The sequence below is a fragment of the Simochromis diagramma genome, unplaced genomic scaffold, assembly GCF_900408965.1.
Source record: "Simochromis diagramma unplaced genomic scaffold, fSimDia1.1 OVJJ01000205.1, whole genome shotgun sequence".
Taxonomy (NCBI): domain Eukaryota; kingdom Metazoa; phylum Chordata; class Actinopteri; order Cichliformes; family Cichlidae; genus Simochromis; species Simochromis diagramma.
The window spans coordinates 15,557,539-15,577,419 of NW_024386782.1; the positions used below are offsets into that span (position 1 = coordinate 15,557,539).

The following is a 19,881-nucleotide window of genomic DNA, read 5'->3' on the forward strand; positions in this document are numbered from 1 at the left end:
GGACCCAGAATTGGACACCAGGGGTCGCACTTCCATTAGCAACCATGAAATGACCGAGGCGAGAAAGAATTTCTTTAGGCTGGCTTGGTTTATGCCAAAATACAAAAAAGCATAAAATTAAAAAGAAATATTATTTTTACTTCAAATATTTACACAATATGCTTTCTAAGCTTTTTGTATGTATTTTATCATTAAAGGTTAAAAATGATAAATAAAAGTCAGAAATGATTATCACTAACGTTTATCGGACAGGCGCGACCACGGACCGGCCTTCAGTGGAATAAAGAGGTCCTAATAGTAGTTTTCGCTAACAAAGCAGGCTCCAAAATGTCGGGAGAGGTGTATCTCCTGTGGCTCCTGTCGCTGTTACAGACGGTGAGTTTATTAACTGTGAGAAATGGCAGCGCTGGCCGCTGTCACAGCTGCTTACAGTGAGTGTGAGCGGCTGCGGGGCTGTTTGCTGGCGATCTTTAGGTTCAGCTTTTAATGAGTCACATCCTGCTGCACCCGGAGCTTCAAACTGACGTGGCTTATCCTGAAAACTGCACCGAGTCCCGGGGGAAGTGATACCTTTATAATGTGCTTGTTAGATTTTTGCTACTTATTATGTAGTTACTTTTTCGAGTCTTGTGTATTTTTAGGAGAAAGTCGATGACAAAGAGAAGACTTCCGGTGTACTAAATTTACTGTACCTGAGCGCTTCTCAGTGCCGGTGCCGTGCTGAAAAGTGATTGGTAGTATTTCAACTGTTGTAAATGATTTATTTTCTATCAAACATACATCTTATAAATGATATCCAGTCGTTTTGAGCTACAAGGAATATTTCTGTCACAAGGTAGAATCTGCAAGTTTTTATGTGCCCTTTATTTATTTGGGTTAAAAAAAGCTTCATTGACATTAGCTGTCTTTTTCTTTGTAGAGAGTGAGATGTAGCCAAGATGGCAGCACAAATAGCAAGAAATATAGCATCATATTTCTATAACGATATTAAAAATGACTGGATTGTTTATAATGTAGATCATAGAGTGGGTACAATAAAGCCGGGTCATAAAGATGCTTGTGGAACAGGTCATTTTATATAGAACTTCCTTCATAAACCCTGTTGACTACAATCTATTGAATAATATAAGCAAAAGCCTTTGACATAAAAACACACACAGAATCATTGGAAATCACAATTGTTTGTACTACAACAGTTTAAAATCTTGTAGTTTATTTAGAAGATAACCTTTCATGCTAAAGTTAAAGGGAGACAATCATCAGAATGAGATCTTCCTCGACCCAAATATGAAAGTGTTTGTGGGGTGGTCGAATGTAAGAGGACACTGATGCGAAAGCGAATCACGTTTTCCTGCCGGGGGCGTCTTCAAGGAAAGCTGACAAAGTTGATTAACAAACAGCAGCCCGGTGGTCTGTTATTCACAGGCTGATTTAAGCAATCTAACCCTGAAATCTTCCACGCAGAAGACTTTTGCTACTTCAGATTATTGTTATGTGTTTTAAACTGGTGTGTTAGGATCTTTGGGAATCTCGTTCAAAGGGATCTGGCGTATGAAATGCGTGATTTTATGTTTGTTTCTGTTAGAGTAAATATGCATCATTTACAGTTTAAAATGATTCTTATTTTATCTTATACTGGGGGCTTGGTGGAAACCCCAGTTCATCCTTTGATGATAAAAGCCCGTCCTTTAAGCTAGCTTTCTTCTGATTGGCTGCCCCTCATAAACAAAATGTTTAATCAGCTGGTAGGTGAGCTGCTGTGCTCGTAGCCAGAGCTGCTTGCCTGAGACGACCATGTTAGGGCATCCTCGCTTTATGACAGCATACCGAGCCAATAATGGAGAAAAAACCAAACAAACTGAGTGTTTGGAGCAGTGTGAAGCCTGAGCTTGAAAGTGCCACACACACTGTCAGGTTAGGTGGTACTCTCTGTCACGTTAAGGAGACACACAGAAATATAGCATGGGGCAAAAATCATGTGACATAATTTTGCACTACGTAGGAGCTGACAGCGGGGTATAAGAGTTTCTAGCAGAGTTTCCAGTCCATTTCAGGATTCAGTTTAAGATTTTATTACTCGTTTTTAAGAGTCTCAATGGTCTGACGCCCACTTAAGTGAACTTTTGAGACCCTACACTTCTATCAGAGCACTGAAGTCTACAAACCATCTGCTCTTGGATATTTCTAGATCCAGGTTTAAAAGCAGAGGCGATAGAACCTTTTCACTGTTGGTTCCTAATCTTTCTAACAACTTACCTTTTCACAAAAGAGCTGCCTGCTCTTCCTATCATTTTCAAACACTTTTAAAAACCCATTTGTTCTTGCTTTGTACCCTGGTTTTTATTCTGCAAACAGTCTTGTGTACTTGTTTTATTAGATTTTTAGTGTGTACGCATTGTACACACATTGTAGTGACTGTTAAGTGTATATTTTGTATAACCTGTACAGAACTGTAGCGTGTTAATGTGTTTCACTATACAAATATTACACAGATAACTCAATGTTCCTTGAGTGACAGTAGTATTAATACCATTTGAGGTACTCATTTAGATTGTACTTTGGATAAAAGCTACAAATTATAATTGGTGAAGTATATACTTTGGTTTTACTCAATAATATAATTCAGCTTTGCCTAGAATAATAATTAATAATATATTTTCCAGTTACATTGATATCTAAATTTGTTTTGAGATGGCATAACTGTCCTAGTACTCTAAAATATTATATGACAAAGTACTTAATTGTTGCTAATTTGAACTTTTTAGTTGTAGTTGTGCCGTTGGAACCTAACACTTCTGTCCTTTATGAAAACATTTGTTTCTTCCTCCCTTTATCTTTGTCCTTTTACCTCCCTTCAGCTGTCGGCATACGGTGCCGACCTTTCGTCTGAGGCTTGCAGGGAGCTGGGTTTCTCCAGCAACCTGCTGTGCAGTTCCTGTGACCTGCTCGGGGAGTTCAGCCTCGCCAAGCTCCAGCCTAATTGTCGGCAGTGCTGCCAGCAGGAGGCCCAGATGGACGGGCGCAAGGTAAAGAGAAAAACGAAGGGCTCACGGATCAGGTCGACAGAAAGCAACTGCCTGTCTAGATTAAGGCACAGCGTGCAGTGTGATACAAGGAGATTCAATCGGAGTAGATGAAGTGTAACCACAACTAAGGTTAAATAAAGAGCATATAGTGACATTAAAAATTCATGTTTCTTAACTGTGGGGGTCTTGAGCTATGAATGAATGCTTAGTTTTAAAGAAGACATTTTGTTTAGTTCCTCAGTTATTTGCAGAAGGGTTTACAGGACCTCTGTCGAAATGTGTCACGTTTACTGACAGGGTCATGTCCCCTCAACACTCGAACTGCTACTAAAAACAGCCGAGCTTTATCCAGCCTTCCGGTTGACACTGTTTGCAGCTGTGCCACACACAGCTTGTTAGTAGCTGTCCGTCTCAATCTTTCTCAGATGTTCAAAGTCGAGGCTCCTTAACCTCAGCTCGGGGTCGGCGTGTCAGGTGTTACCCTGTCTGTAAGCAGGGAGGGCAAGTTACTGTATGCTCGCTGCCCCGGATATTACAGTTTGCTTGGGAGGACTCTCTGCTGTGCTCTGGCAGATAAACACTGACTTAAGTGATGGTGGAAAAACAATGTAATTTTTCCCTGATTAAGCAGGGCCCCCAGTGCGTGCGTGTGTGTGTGTGTGTGCGGTATCCTAGCAACAGCACCTTGGAAATGTGCAGCACACACCTCATTACACCTCTTGATGATAACTGTGTTTCAGACAGACACTTAGAGCAGAGATTACTCCTCTTCGGCGTTGGAGTGAAAATGTCACTTAGAAGAGCAGTTGCCCATCTCTCGCTGCACTCAGAGGTCTCCGATGGAAACGACGGCGTCACTAAGCACATTTTTATCCTCAGACGGCGACAATTATCTGCTTTAAGAATTCCTTTCAGCATCTCAATTGCCATCAGCGTCGTATTGTTAAAGCCTTCGGACAAATGGCTTGCTGCACAGCCTGGTCGATTAGTAAGATTCACTGAGCACGGAGGGCATTTCGCTTACTCATCTTCGAATGTGCTCTTCTCTGCAGACCACCTGGGTGCAGCAGCACTTCAGCTCCTCTGGGTGTGAATGATGTATTACATCTCTGTAGAACAGCTAAACCTTTATGAGAGTGTCTCAGACCTCTGTGGTGCACAATTGATGATGGTAACACCGGAGGCCTTAGTTTCTTGACTTTAAAGTGGACTTGTGCTCGTTTCCAGCTCGATTTATTATTAAACTACACTAGACCACCTTTAGGAAATTCTCATTTCAAAATAATCCTCATTTATATACTGCTCAAAAAAGTAAAGGAACATTTTTTTTAAATCCCTGTATAGCATCAAGTCAGTTAAACTTCCGGGATATTGATCTGCTGTTAAGTTGCTGAGGGGGTTGTTAATCAGTTTCAGCTGCTTTGGTGTTAATGAAATTAAGAGACAGGCAGTTACTCTAGGAGGGCTGGACAGGACGGTTAAAGTCCTTACCCCAGCAGCAGGACAGCAGTCTGCTTCTTTGGGCAAGGAGGAACAGGATAAGCACTGCCAAAGCTCCAAAATGACCTCTAGAGTCAAACAACTAGAAACAGACTTCATGAGGCTGTGTAGTCAAATTGGGATTTGCCATAGAGTACCAGAACTGGCACTGGTGCCCGGTGCTTTTCACAGATGAGAGCAGGTTCACCCAGAGCACATGTGAAAGACCTGGAAGGATCTGGAGAAGCCGTGGAGAAAATTTGGTGGTGGGTCAGTGAGGGTCTGGGGAGGTAAATCCATGGAGACGGGCAACAGCACCCTGACTGCCATTAGGTATTTGGATGAAATCCTTGTGCTCGTTGTCAGAGCTTACGTGGGTACAGTGGGTCCTGGATTACTCCTAATGCATGACAGTGCCTGACCTCATGTGGGGAAAGTATGCAGGCAGTTCCTGGAAGATGAACGAACTGATACCACTGATCAGCCCCACACTCGCCCGACCTAAATCCACCAAAACACCTCTTGGACGTTTTGTTTTGGTCTGACACCACTAAGTTGCTCCTCAGACTGCCCAGGAGCTCTTTGATGCCCTGGTCCAGATCTTGGAAGAGATTCCCCAGGACACCATCTATTGTCTCATTAGGAAGTGCCACATCATAGTTTCAGTTAGATTTTTGGGGTGTCTTTGAATCTAGCCCTCTGATTGCTGCATTTGATGGAAATGAAAACAAACACATTAGCCAGTCCATATCCAGCAGTATTTGTTTTCTCATTCAGATCTGATGTTTTCAACTTTTAGCTTTAGTTTTCTTGAGAAGTGTATTTTACTGAGCCTCCCTGCAGCCCCTCAGATCATCATCGGTCTGAAACAAGCTATTTTAGCTGTTTTCTTCATTAAAAATCATACTTTACAATACATTGGCTGATTTTTGAACAAGATTCCTGTTGGCTGGTTACGTAGTGTTTGGGGCCCCCACAAAAAAGCTTTTCTTTGCTGGACAAACGGCAAAATGTTCTGAGATCAGCGACTAACTGATTACTCAAAAAGAAGTGTTAGAATCAGGAACGGTCCTGATCATCGTGGAAAATATGGATTATACGTTGGCTGTATATTTCCTGTAAACTTCTAATGTAATCTGTTCAGATGAGATGATTTATATTGATCTATCAAAGCTGACATCTAAGTCAGCTTATTTTGACAGGATAGCCATTAGATTAAGACATGCCAGAGGTAAAGTTAAGCTTTTAAAGTCTGATTCTTTATTTATTTATTCATTTTTAGCTTTGAAATCACTGATAGAGGGGGTGAGTAGTTAATTAACAACACTTTGAAATGTTAAAGTGCTGCAGTAGGTCTGGATAAAGCAATCCATCATTAGTTTCCCGCTCCCAACCGAGTCGTGACTTTCCACCGATCTTCTGATCTGCCATGTGTGGTAAAATGAAAAGCTTGGAAATTTAATTTAAGCTGTGCCGATGGTTTACAGACACACAGAGGAGGACTGGGAGAGAACAGGAGAGGATCTTAGCCTTGCATGCGTAATTTAATTTGCTGTGCGAACCGGCCAACCAGGCCATTTACCACTCTCCTCCTTGAAAACAACACGCAGAGCGTGGCCTTGAAATACTGCTGTGACACTCTAATTTCCTCTAACTTATTGTGTGTTGGTGCCGGAGGTTTGATTACAAGTGAGCCCTGCACAAACCGCCATCCATCAGCCCCACTCCATATGCACAGGCTCACAGCTTAATGACCCCCAAGGAGTCGCCCGGACACATTTATGAATCAGTCTGCCTGAATCAAATTACTCCTTCGGGCAGACAGTCCATCCCCAGCGGAGCTTCGGTCTTCTCAGACTGTGTGCAGGCGTTTATGTGTTGGGAGGAAATCTCTCGGACTGCCTCACGTTGTGTTTCTCTCTGTGCAGCTCTACGCTGGAGCCATCCTCGAGGTGTGTGGATGAAAACTGGGGAGGTTCCCTCAAGTCCAAGGTGAGTCCTCAGTTGGGGCATCATTACTTTTTTTGGAACAACAGCTTTAACTGAAACTGATCTTCCTCCGTTGTGTGAGTCTGTGTTTTAATCAGTGGGAGGGACAACAGCACTAAAAAGCCAGCAGGACTGTTTTCAAACAGCCTTTTGAAGCATTTGTTTATCCTTTGTCTCTCCCACATGGAGACGTGTGGTTAAACCTGGTGTCAGGTTGCAGCGGTGTAGACGTCTGGAGCCCCACTTGTGCCATATGCTTGCTTCAGCTGTGTCCCTCCTGTGTTTACAACAGTCTCTTCTGCTGTTAAAAATCTATTTCGGGGATGTTTTGCAGTGGTCACTCATTCCAAACCTCTGAGCTAAAATATAAAGAGTTAACTGACTCATTTGTCTCTTTTTCTCATCAGCTTTTGTTAGGAGTGAGAAGCCAAAGATGTTCAAGGGTCTTCAGATCAAGGTAGCCACGATGAATCGTGTTGCTAATGTACCAGCATTGTTTGCCACAGTAATTATTCTCAGGAGATGTAAACCAGATTATGCTGATCAAATGAGCCTTTCTCGTTCTTCTCCCCGCAGTACGTCAGAGGCTCAGATCCTGTACTAAAGCTTTTGGATGACAACGGGAACATTGCTGAAGAACTCAGCATCCTCAAGTGGAACACAGACAGCGTGGAGGAGTTCCTGAGCGAAAAGTTGGACCGAATATAGACACGAGTTTTATTTTTTTTTGTTTTTGTGTTTTTATAATTTGGAAGACTCAGTTTCCCCAGATTACAAATAATGATTTATTCACTGCTTGTAGTTGACTCTAGCTGTGCAGATAGTTTCTCTGTGAGGTCTGTGCCTCCACCTTCAGGTGAGAGGGATTTTGTTTGTGGTGCTCCGACACATTCGTACAAATAGCCATCCGTAACTCGTCTGTGATCAGGCTGCTGCTATAATAGGTGAACTGTTGCAGCTGTTAATCTGATTTCCCACGTTTTAGTCACCACAAATGAAATCTAGTTCAGCTCTGTTTTATTAGCTCGTGGCAGAAAAACTCAGGAGACATGAAAAATTCATCAGAATCTCTCGCCGTGGTTGGGGATTACTAGACGCAAGTGAGCAGATATGATTTGTATTTTGTGTGAACTGAGATGTCTTAGTTATTTACCAATTTGTACACAACTTGGCCTTGATAGATGGTTTCTGAATCTCTGATCTGTACGACTGTTTGTTTTTTGTTTTTTTTGTATCTGAAAATCACGAGTCATCTGGATTTCACCAAACTGCTCACGTGAGAGTGTTAAACAGGATAATGTGAGCTTCAGTTCAGTTTTACTCATTAAGTACTGATCACACATTTAGGTTTGAAACGACCTTGGACATAATGAACTGTATTGTCTGTATGTGGGACTTCCTGTTCCCGTCTGTTTGATATTCTTGTATCATTTTTAATTTTTTTTTTTTTTTTTGAATAATGCTCAACATTGCGACTGATCGCATTTGTAGTCGGAGTGAACAAATTCTAGGTCCTCTCCAAATGCAGATGTCTTTGCAGAGGCACACGTTAGTGAAGAGCTCGCAGGAAACCAGTTTTGGGATGTGAGATCTGATGTAAATTTGTGTTTTTCTGCACCATCTGCTTTGAAGAGAAACTGCATTTGTTTTTGGAAAGCTTTTTATGTCCAGGTGATGGGTCGAAATATGCAACAATAAACAGAGTCACTGATGATTTTTCTCTCCATGCTGTGTCCTTTCCATTAGACATTTCCATGCTAAGTCATTTGTAGTCACCAAACATCTGACTGTACTGTGTGTGCAGGTTTTAGATTCATAGGTATGACTTTACTGACATCTAGTGGTTGTTTATGACATCACATCAGTCCTGTGATGCATTGCCATTTTTAAAAATTTATTTTATCTTTACAAATTTTGTTCTTATTGAATGGCCTTTTTTGTTATTATAAAACTGTAAAAACTTTTTTTTTTCAGCTGCTAGTTTGGGTTTCAGTAGAGATGTTTCCATGTCAACACCAAAAATAAAGATACAGTTACAGAGCCATTAAAGCTCTGGATACTGGACTGGATCCAGCTGTCTGATGGTTTTTACAGCAGAACCAGTTGAAGATGGGGCACCAGCACAATGTAGGTGGATTTCAGACAGCCTGAGTCCAGGTGCAGTAAGCTTCTAAGCGCTGTTAAAATGAGCTCCAAGATATCTGCCTGGTTGCTTGTGTCAGCTTTAAACTTGCCTGACCTTATTACAGATCTCCCTTTACAACAATACATTTGTTTAGGAAACAGTGATACAGTGGCCTGATTTTACCAGGTCTACCTGTTCCTTGGACTTATCTGCAAAATATACAGCATTAGTAAAAGTTTCTATACATACGTCATACTTTAAATACCTGCATGTATAGTCGGTAAATGCTTGGAGCGACCACAAGCACTTGGTGTACATATTTTAGGAATCACTGTTTTATTTTCAGACAGATAATGATTACACAAAACTCAAGTAAAAAAAGAAGCTTCAGTTACATGCAGCATCTGAGCATCACATAACCACTGTTATGTCCATGTAAAAAAATAAAAATAATAATATAGCCAAAAACTCTTTCCTTGCACCTGCAGCTGGACAGACGTGAGACACTAACTTCTATTATCAGAAAATAAGAATGCACAATTGAATGCGTATATGAAGCAAATGAAAATAAATCCCCTTATAAGGCAAACTGAACGTGTAAAGCTGGAAACACATTTCTATAGTAAAGTCACTACACGTGTTTACGCTGGGGCTGAGGTTACACATACTGGTGCTCTTTCTTGCCTCCCTCTGAGCGGCGGTCCATCACTTCAGTTTTGTTGTTGGACTGAGGTTTGTACACAACCCCTGGGTAACTGCAAAACAAACAAATGGCAGGAAAAAATCTGTTGTGAAAATGTTTCTCTTGTAAATGTCCAGATAAAACTGCAGCAGAAAGTAATTTAAAAACAATCTTTGCATTTTTAAAAGGTTTGCGCTCTCATTAGTTTCTGGCGTTGTACGTCTATGAGGGGACTTACCGTGGTTTCTCATCTTTTATCATCTCTCTGAAAGCGAGAGACTTCAGGATGCCACCAATGAGCAGGACGCCCCCGCCGATCCAGCCAACGAACAGTGCTGGGCCAAATGTGTAACTGGTAAAAAAAAGAAGAAGCAGAAAACAAAAAACATTACATTGCACACACACTATAGGAATTATTTGGAGAAATAATTACATGCAAGCAAAACAGCATCATACGTGGTTATTCCTACTCCGCCCATTCCCATGTTCATCCCCTCTCCCATCATTTCTTGTGTGTAGCTGGTGTAGGTGGACGTCCTGAAACTTTCCACAATTTGATTGGCATACACAGAAGCTCCTGCAATGCCACACACACCTGAGAGAAGGAGAAAAACAGGAGCTCAGTGATTTATTTACCTCTGCCACACTCTCAGCTTGGTCAAATACTGCTATAATGACTGCAGTGGATGCTCATATTAAACACGAGGTGTTTTAACTAATGAGGTGCAAATAATTCCTGTGGGCCCAGACTGATCCAAACTGCATTCTGGGAGCCCATATCAGTTTATTTGACCATTAAATCAAATATACAGTCTGTGCTGTAAATTTCAGATGTCAGATGCAGTTAGCTAGAACTTTAAGAATACTTCCTGCAGTTAAAGTTATCTCCTGGATATGATGAATGGCAATACTTCTTTGCAAATACTGCAGTTTCATGAAAGAAATTATCATAGAAACTGTACAAATTAAAGTAAATACAACAAGATTACATTAGTGTGAAAGAACCTCAGTAAAATTAAAGCATCACAACATTTGTGCAGCATTGTCCTGTACAAATGTTAAATAAATTACAGCATGGTTGCTTTAAATGTTACAGCAACTTGCTGGCAACACTGCTGCAAGTATTTTACTTACTCTTACAGTGTAGCTCAGTATGGTGTCAGTGGATGGTTTTATATAAAATCAGCCAGGTCTGAGGAAAGTTTACAACTGACCCATTCAGAATCTGCTACATTTGGTGGTCCCGTAACTTTAACATAATCTAATGAAAGTGTACAAAATTTTAACTTCAGTTCACATATTGTTCCAGTTACAGGCCCTCAAAGTATGTAAGGGTGGGTAGAACTTGGCTCTTTTTAGGTAGCATAAATTTTTTCAGTATATTTGAGCACTCATAACTTCATAAATACACCACATGAATATTTCATGGTTGAAAAAAATCAATAACAAAAACCATTTAAACTCTATTGAAAACTGAAACCAAATGAAAAAATGTAATTTGGGTAAACTTCAAGGGTGGTTCGTACAAGTTATCTCATATGAAAGAGCTCCGTTTGACCTTTTTACCTGTTCAGGCCAGGCTCAGCTTCAAGTTGCAATTACTTCTATGTCAAAATAGTTTTCTGTAACAATGATTTTAAGCCATTTGCATTCTTTGAGGGGCCTGTAACCCTGACAATCCTGTTAAGGTTACTGTATTAAAAAACAAAAATGGGATATTTCGACAAAGTTTAGGAGAAACATTCACTGATTTTAATGACACCAGGTCACAACGGATGTCCCTAATTGTATGACTTTCAGCACAGAGGCCCCGCCCACCTGCCTGTTTGTGAGGGGCATCCAATCAGGTGTGCAAGATTTAAAAAAAAAAGATGATTTTGAACCATTGGTCATACAAAGATACTCTGGGGCTGTCCAATAATAGACCCCCCCCCCCCCCCCCCCAAAAAAAAAAGAAACAGAAAAACAAAAACAATTCAGTTTAGTTTGTACTAGAAAGTAGAGAAAAAGCTTCATTTGAACTTCACAGAGGTAAATAATGACCTGCGATGACGAACATGATGCTAGCAGTGAGGCTCATCTTAGCCTTTGCGCTGTCTGCCATCTTGTTCATTGTGAGGCAGCTCAGGGAAAAGACTGATATCAGCATCCCGAGCACGCTCAGCACCACACCCACTATCATCAGAGCTCGCACCGCCTGGAAGGTACCTGGTGGACAGAAAACACGGAGGCCTTAGCGCGTTACATTGACTCTAGTCAACCTAAGACCACTGATGAGTTCAGTTCAAGTCTTATTATGTCAAAAACTGTAGATGGCTTCACAAAAAACACTCAAGGCTTCTATCTGACAGGTAGGCTTTTATACTGAAATGACTAATTCTAAATACAGGCCATTTATTTACCATTCAAATACAATGTGTCTAAAGATTTGAAGTGTGTTCTCTTACAGTAGATGTGCTGTTGGGAGGTGCCTTTGCTTGTTGTTTGTTCTGCTTTCTGATAACCGAGTCTCGGCCTGGCCTTTATGATAGAAATGCTAATGCAAACACTAATAGGTGCGGGCCCAACCCTCACAAAAACCAAGGGTTGATCTCTTTCGGTGACACTTTTTTTGTTTTGTCTTAACTTCCTCTTTACTTAGTTTGAAACGTATCTACATCCTACACGACAGTCCAAAACTTCTACAGACACATTTAAAAACTCAGGTTCATGGCTGATGAACATGGTGAGGTTTTCACCCTATTATTACCAGTGGGGCATTTCACTTCTCAGCACTTTTCCTTTTTTATTTTTCATTTTTGTCCTCGCTTCAGTTTTAGTTGGTTTCCAGTTTGTATTTGCTTTTTAAAATGATCATTATTTGTTTGTTTATCCATATGTGTATTTTTTATTTTAATATTCAGGGTCTTTGTTAAAAGAAAATTTCAAACAAATGTAAAAAATAAGTTTTTACAGACATGATAATATACCTGTGAGTCAGGTTTATCAAGTTTTTATGTTGACCAAAATGAGTTTCCGAAGTGCAAAACATATTTTTTTCCCTACAAGTTCTTCAACCTAATAATTACATTTTACTTTGTAAAGAGTTCAGGGAGGTTTCTAAGTGAGGATGATAATCAGCCAATGTTGTTCACTTCATTATTTTACAGTTGTTGTTTGTTTTGTTTTGTTTTTTTACAAATTTGTTGAATGAAAGAGACGCAGAGAGGGAAGCGATCTTTTTCCAATGCTGTTGCTTTTACATGTTTCATCATGGCCGAAATGTTGATGTGAAACAACCTCCTCCTGGGACATTTGAGAGGAAGCATATGTTGGATCTCGACATACGGCCTTGTCCTGAACGTCTCCTGAGCACTCAAGACATTTTAAAATAACCAAATTACAGAATTGCTTCTATGATCAGTGAAAATGTAACATCTCCTTTTAGAGCAGAGACGGAAGAGTGTTCATTTCCTTGTTAAGAAAAACTCCTGCGGCTGTGGCCTGGTCAGTGAGGGAAAAATAATTCCCAGCCCGAATATGTTCAGTGTTTAAGACAACAATGATTTAGACTAATTTGAAAGCAAACAGTCAGTCACCAGATAGTATGTGAAAATTAAGGCTTGAGAGAGCCTCGCCATACCTGAGTAACCCAGAAGGCCGTAGAGCGGGCGGCACTCTGTGAGTCCGGCGGAGGTCGTCTCACAGTCTTGCCACAGACCCTTGTAGGTATAAACGGAGGTCACAACCTGCTCCTGCCTGTCCTTCACGCTCCAGTTGTTCATGGCTGTGGCCGCAATGAGGGCAGCTGCACCGATGAGACCCAAGATGAATCCACCATTTTGCAGAATTGAAGGCGCCATCGTTGCGTGGTGGTTCGGAAGCTGGAAAATATACACCTCGGAGATGCAGTGTGTGTGTAGATTAATAGATACTACTTAAAGTATAGCTGGACATACAACTGAGTGTAGATTAAGGTGTCACAGGTGTGCCGTGTGATGCAGAGAATCAAAATGTGCAAAGAGGTGCTTTGTAGTCATGGCGGTAGTGTGGTGGGTGGAGGAGACTGGGTGTTACCCCTGGGTGATACGGCAGCATGGGTTGGGCTACCAAGTGGTGTGAACGCAGTGGCGATAGGAACACCTGACACCTCTATGAGTGTTTTAATGTAAATACGAGAAAGAACGCTACTATTCCTGCGAATTACAAACTGTTTGTCAGTCTAGAGTCGTTAGTAACTCCCTCACACTAGAAAAAAGTCTGGAAAAACAAGGTACAGATACACACAGGTGAGCGGGAACCGATCAGGGTGGCCAAAGATCACCATCAGCTACACAGGAGGACTTAAGAAGTTTAAGAAGATTGCAGGCTCTCCTTTCTCTTGAGCTGCAGTGTCCCTGCTAAAAGTACAGTGAGGACTATTTGATGCATTTCTACTGTGTAATGCTGAACAAATGCACATTTAGACAATAAAGGACACCTTGTCTTTTTCCATTTACACTTCCAAATACAAGAGATTTGCTTGCTGAGCTTTTGTACATGAAGACCAGAGCTCACTGTGAGTTCTCTTTCTTGTATATTGTAGACGTGAAACAATCTTGTACCTCATACAGTTTCCATGATTCTGCTTATCACTTGGTCAACAAACGGGAGAGGAGATAAGTTCCTATTATTCACTTATCATCACCCTGGCTCACTTTTGCTTAAACACACACACACTTACACACACGGAGTCATGCAGTAGTCAAACATGACTGGACTGGAAAATGTAATTTTGTAAAGTTTGCAATGTTTGTCAGTTGCTGTGAAGTGTCTGTGATGTTTTAGTATCTGTTTGTCTTTAGTGTAAGTCTGTAAAACAGCTTATCAGGAGATATAGGTGGTTAGAGCTTAACACAATCGCAACAGTGAAGTAATTATTACAGCTCATGTGTGATGTAAAATATGATTAACAGGGTTGTGAATCACCCCCAGTGACTACAACTACCAGCTTCTGCTTAATATTATTCATCAAACAGAAACTGACCCACTGCTTTACCTGGTTTAACACAGTCTTAATGCAGTTCTAAACATACATATATAGACAGTCCCTCTGAAAACATTTATTATTCCCAATTCAGAGTACAAATCAATCAATCGAACAAAAACAGTCCCACTTAATGACGCAGATATTCTGTGGAATAACTGTCCAAGTGTGAGAACTAATGAAAAATACAAAACCTGACTGTTTTGGAAAGGGGGGAGGAGACAAGTCTATAACTTCAGCATGTTGGTCCTATGTTATGCATGTCCACTGTATTTAAACTGAAACGATTTTCCTTACAAAAGAGTAACAAATTAGCATCATCACCACCCTCCCCCTTCTCTAAATACTTTTTTTACTCTATTTACATGGAATAAGGAGTAATACAGGGACTTTTATAGCTTTTTTTTTTTTTTAATCAATCCATGATTGAAATATCTGCGCTGACACTTTAATATTTAAATGTGGTCATCTAAGCCTGATCCTCTAAACGACTTCTTCTTCTTCTTTCTGTGCGCAAACTTTCCCCCTCCTGCTGCCCATGCGTCTTTATGTGTATCCAGTCTGTCACACACTGGAGCTGGGTGAAGCGTACGAGTCCATGCCGCTCTTGGTCATCCCTCCAGGAAAGAGGATATATGCCACCTGGGGTTGTAAACTAGCTGCAGACCAGGCGCCACAGTTACACGGCATCATGTATCCCGGGCCGGAAGGCGATGGGTGAGTGTGGGTGTGCTGTGCGGGGCAGGGCAGACCCCCAAACCCTCCAGTCTGGTATCCAAAGGTGTGCGCGCTGTAGGGCACGGCGCCTGCGGTCAGAGAGTGCGGTATCTCCGCCATCCGCTGGACAGCTCCGGTGCTGAAATGTGCCACCGGCTCCAGGAGAGAGAATGAGGAAGCAGCGGAGGCGGGAGCCAGGAGAGCTCTGGCTTTATCCCCGGGGACGAGAAAAGAGTCGATGGAAAATCCTTTCAAGTGTTCCGCTGCGTCCCCGAGTAAAGACGGCAACGGGAAAACGAACCGGTCCCTCTTCAGGAGACTCTTAGGTTTGCGCCGGGGTCTGTACTTGTAATCCGGGTGCTCCTTCATGTGCTGAGCCCGCAGTCTCTTGGCCTCGTCGATGTAGGGACGCTTCTCAGAGTCAGAGAGCATTTTCCACTCCGCTCCGAGTCTCTTGCTGATTTCAGAGTTGTGCATCTTCGGGTTTTCCCGGGCCATCTTCCTCCTCTGACCTCTGGACCAAACCATGAAGGCGTTCATAGGTCTCTTGATGTGATCTAAAGGTTTTGCCATCGCAGGGACAGACGCATTAATTAAAACACCTACTGACCGCACTTTAAATTCACCTACTCCTTCAAAAAGCTCATGTTTCTCTAGTGAGTAAAATGGAAAAGTGCGAAGAACTCTCGGGAATAGCCAGAGAAATATTTTAAGCTAACACTAAGTCCAAATTGACTGAAGCGTTTACACAAAGTGGAGCTGAAAACTACATAAAGCCAAAAGCCTGGGCGTATGAATGGAACCAAGAGGAAGCTTGTTATGGAAGATGCTGGGCATGTCATCCTCCTCATCATCACACCACTGTCACGGCGGGCCAAGCCAATGGGAATGAGAGAGCGCACTGTAATCCTCTCACAAAAAAACTGACTGTGAAGGCCTACAACATTTGAGGGGCACCCCCTCTTCTCGCTCTCCAACAGTTTTTAGTCTCTTCAAATCTCAACTGAGAGAAGCAGGGATGAAAACCAGCGAAGAAGCTGGACTGCAGAAAACTAGAAGCTAAAAGGATTTGTATGAGGGGGTTGAAAGGTGCGGCTGCTTGTGGCCCTGAATGCCTCATTTGCACAATAATAATCTTCATTTCAAAGGAAGTCAGCTACCTTTATTTTATTTTATTTTATTTTATTTTATTTTGACAGGTTTTCTGAAACTGTGCCACAGTTAGCACCACAGTTGTTCTTGGCTACAGTGTTTTCTTTTTCTACTCTTAGTTCTGTTTTAAATTTTGTGCTGTCCATTCAAAGTATTCTTGCATACCTCTTTTGTTAATCCACGTTGAACCAGCTCCTATTGTTTTTAAATGCATGGTAGAAAAAACACAGTGTCTAAAACCAATGTAATCAGCCCAAAAAAATCTAACTGCAGCTTGTTAATTCCCCTCAAATTGCAAAAACTTCCAGATTCCCCTCCAACACGGATGACACGGCTCTTGAAATATGGCCCTGCGTTAAACTAAATTAAATGGGAATGCCTGCAGGTCTTGGCTGGTGGGCCAAACCCCAACAAGCCCTTGCATAATAAGCTGACACCTTTAAAATGCTTCCACTGGCTTTAGTGAGGAAGGACCAGTACATTTCCAAACAGGTAAGTGCTATTTCATTAGTATGCCTTAAAGATTTTCCCATATTCAGCTTGGCTGACTGTCTTTAGAAAGAAACTTGTCGGCAAGGGTCTTTGCCTCTTTGCCTCAACATCTTACTTTTGCATGCCATGGTTGTAAAACTGACAATGATTCAGACCTCAGTCCGATCTTAACAAAACGCTCCCAAACTCTCACCCTCCCTTTTTCCTGCAGTTTTCCCACTTTGCGATGCCACCCACCGTGGCCCGATCTCTGTTCTCTCCAAACTCGCTTCCACATTTGCCGCAAAATCAGTTTTTACTCTTACCTTTTACATCGCTCATTTGAATTCTGTCCAATGACACAATGCAGGTTTATTATATATCAATATGTGCGTGAGTGGCTCACCCCTCCCTCCTTCGTACTCTGTGGGATCAATATTAATCAGAGCTGTAATTCACAGGTCCTGGGTGACTCCATTGATTGTTACAGGTTTTATCATTACTACCTTATCTGATCAAATGTATGCTTCAGCTTTCTCATCTGTTATTGAAATGACATTTTTAGAAACTGAGCAGCAACTTAACTATGAATTATATGTAGTTTATGTGCATATAATTTATTATTGCCTAATATAAAAGGTAACCCTAATGGTTTAATGTATAGAATACATGTACTGTAGAGGGTTTCCAGGCCCAAAAATGACTTCTGCAAAACGGATTATACCCACGACAGAAGCAGGATGTGTTTGTCTGTGAGCAGACCTGCGGTGGTCAGCTGAAGCTCAGGGTTTAGGTTTCGGTTGCAGCGATGAATTCAGATATCAGGGTACCAGCGAGAAGGGGGGGCTTTATTTCATTTACCTCCCACAATCAAAGGCGCCGCAGGCCTCTTCAAAGGCAAAATAAATGGACATAAAAGATCCGATAGGGCACAATGCGTCAGTGGTGGAGATGATAAGACGTTTTCGGGGAGTGTTTTTTTCCCTGTGGGTTCCCTCGCAGCAGACGGGCTGGAGGGATAAAGTGATTGGCAGCAGGGGTCAGACAGCTGATCTGTCTCCTCATAGCTGTGCTGTTATCTCCCGTGCGGTAGGTTCAGACGGGCCTCGCACGCAGGAGGCACCCGCTGCCACACAGAGACAATTATTGCTTCTGCAGAGGGACCATGTTTTAGAGAGTTTTCCACTGTTTGAGAACAACAACGTGCAAGGTAGACTGCACAAAGGGCAGCGCGGGGAAACTATCTTTGTCACTGGTATATGTCTTTTTTCTTTATCCTGCAGAAAGCTCTCTCTGTTGTTTTAGTTGGGGGGGGAAATAAAAATAAATAAAAGAAAAACGTGTATTGTGTCTGTGTTTGGAGTGACTTCTAAGAAAGGGCAGTGTTTCAACTCTGGAGAGATGATGGGGGGGAAATGGGTAATAAGAAAAACTGCCAGCAGCACAAAATGGCTGTCGTAATCCGGTTATCCCCAAGGCTCTAAAGATACCGGTCCTCTCCTTAGGAGTCTATCTTTTCTTCTTATGTCAAAACTGTCCTCTATGCACTCAGGTGGATTAAGGAGTCACACTGTAGAAAGAAATTGACAGGTACAAAAAGACCTGGGGGTGAAAAGGAAATGAAAGACGACACGGAGAGGCAGGCCAGGCACTCGAGCCGGGGAGTGTGCTGGCGTCTGACAAGAAAAGAATCCATCAAGTCAACTTAATGTTGAGGGAAGAGCAGTTTCCTGCTTATTTACCACATTAATTGACTGCATATTTATTGGCAGAGCTGATTAGTAATCACATAAGTCTTTAATCTTATGAAATAGCTTTTTAAAAAGATGAAACACTCATGCGTTTGACAGGTATATTGTTCACTGATGTTCCAGCATAGTTTGTGTTGGGCTTAATAGAAGCTCCTCCAGGCTGTCCCTAAGAGAAGACTACATCCCGGATAGGTCATGTCACGGTGCATTGTTAAAATAAAGCCCCCACTTCCAATTCACTGTTTTAACTGGGAGTCAGTTGGCTAAAATCAGCCTGTTTTAATCGTTTAATCATGGTTCAGAGGAACCTTACCTTCTTACAGTCATTGTTGGGATGTTCTGGGGATTTTTCCTTTGGGGAAAAGGGTTTATTGGAAAATTGCATGAATGGCTTTAAAACTCTTACTACAATCTGCCCAACCTTGTCTGCTGGGAGGTGGATCAAAGCTGCTGTAAAGGCTTATTAATAGGAGAGTTTGGGCTGCTCTGACAAGGCTTGGAACTACAGCACGGCCTGATTTTACTGAGTGGGTAAAGCTCGTGACGTGTAAACAACGGCTCCTTTTCAGCTCATGAGAGCAAATGAAAAGTTGAGCTGGGGCGGATCACTTTCTTAATGATATGAAAGGTAGTTACAGGAGCCTATAAAATATGAAGGGAGAAACATTGTTACTTGAATTTATCCATCATCCCCTCCAATCAGCCAATCAGACGGCAGCCCCTCGATGCATTTAGGCATGTAGACATTGTCAAGATGACCTGGTAAAGTTCAAACTGAGCATCAGAATGTGGAAGAAAGGTGATTGAAATCTCAATCTCTGCCATGACATTCAGATGGTAGCGTCATAATTTGGTGTAAAGAACATGAATGCATGGAGTATCAACAGCTCAGGCTGCTGGTGTAATGGTGCGGGGACACATTTTGGGTTCCTGTAGTACAAACTGAGCATTGTTAAAATGCCACAGCCTACCTAAGAATTGCTGTTGACCATGTCCATTCTTTTATGACCACTGTGTACCCATTTTCTGATGGCTCCTTCTATCAGTGCACCATGTCACAAAGTTCAAATCATCTCAGTCTGGCTTCTTGAACAAGACAGCGAGTTCACTGCACTTAAATGACCTCCACAGTCACCACATCTCCTTTGGGGTTTGGTAGAAAAGGAGATTAATATCATGGATGTGTAGTCCAGCCTAGTACTAGTGTAGCCAGTAAAGTGACTAGTACATGCATTTGGGCAGATGTATGTTTCTCAGTACTTTCAGCCCAAATTCACAAATGAATTAAATAGATTAAGCTGTGTGAACTCCCCACCCCCGACCTAATTACTTAAATAGTTTGAGTTTCAGTGACTTTTCTACCCTTTCTCTCTCTCTCTCTCTCTCTCTCTCTCTCTCTCTCTCTCTCTCTCTCTCTCTCTTTTTTTTTTATTTTTATTTTTTATTTTTTTGCTGATCAACAATTTTAATCGATTTTTTGTCAG

General features: G+C 41.7%; 3 protein-coding genes across 3 annotated transcripts; 1 reads left to right on the top strand and 2 right to left on the bottom strand.

Moving 5' to 3' along the window:
- Positions 1-251: 251 nt before the first annotated feature.
- Positions 252-8,208, top strand: selenof (selenoprotein F). Its single transcript, XM_040022183.1, has 5 exons — positions 252-375; positions 2,859-3,026; positions 6,434-6,497; positions 6,902-6,951; positions 7,071-8,208. Exons 1-5 carry the CDS (start codon positions 328-330, stop codon positions 7,200-7,202), a joined length of 462 nt encoding a protein of 153 aa, XP_039878117.1. The 5' UTR covers positions 252-327; the 3' UTR covers positions 7,203-8,208.
- A 750-nt stretch (positions 8,209-8,958) lies between these two features.
- On the bottom strand, positions 8,959-13,474 carry cldn18 (claudin 18). Its single transcript, XM_040022179.1, has 5 exons — positions 12,924-13,474; positions 11,345-11,509; positions 9,758-9,896; positions 9,540-9,653; positions 8,959-9,374 (listed from the first exon to the last, which is right to left on the bottom strand). The coding sequence occupies exons 1-5, from the start codon at positions 13,141-13,143 to the stop codon at positions 9,278-9,280; spliced, it is 735 nt and encodes a 244-aa protein (XP_039878113.1). The 5' UTR covers positions 13,144-13,474; the 3' UTR covers positions 8,959-9,277.
- Positions 13,475-13,757: 283 nt separating this feature from the next.
- LOC120727726 (transcription factor Sox-14) lies at positions 13,758-16,054 on the bottom strand. The gene has a single exon (XM_040022180.1). It carries the CDS (start codon positions 15,594-15,596, stop codon positions 14,871-14,873), a length of 726 nt encoding a protein of 241 aa, XP_039878114.1. The 5' UTR covers positions 15,597-16,054; the 3' UTR covers positions 13,758-14,870.
- Positions 16,055-19,881: the final 3,827 nt, after the last annotated feature.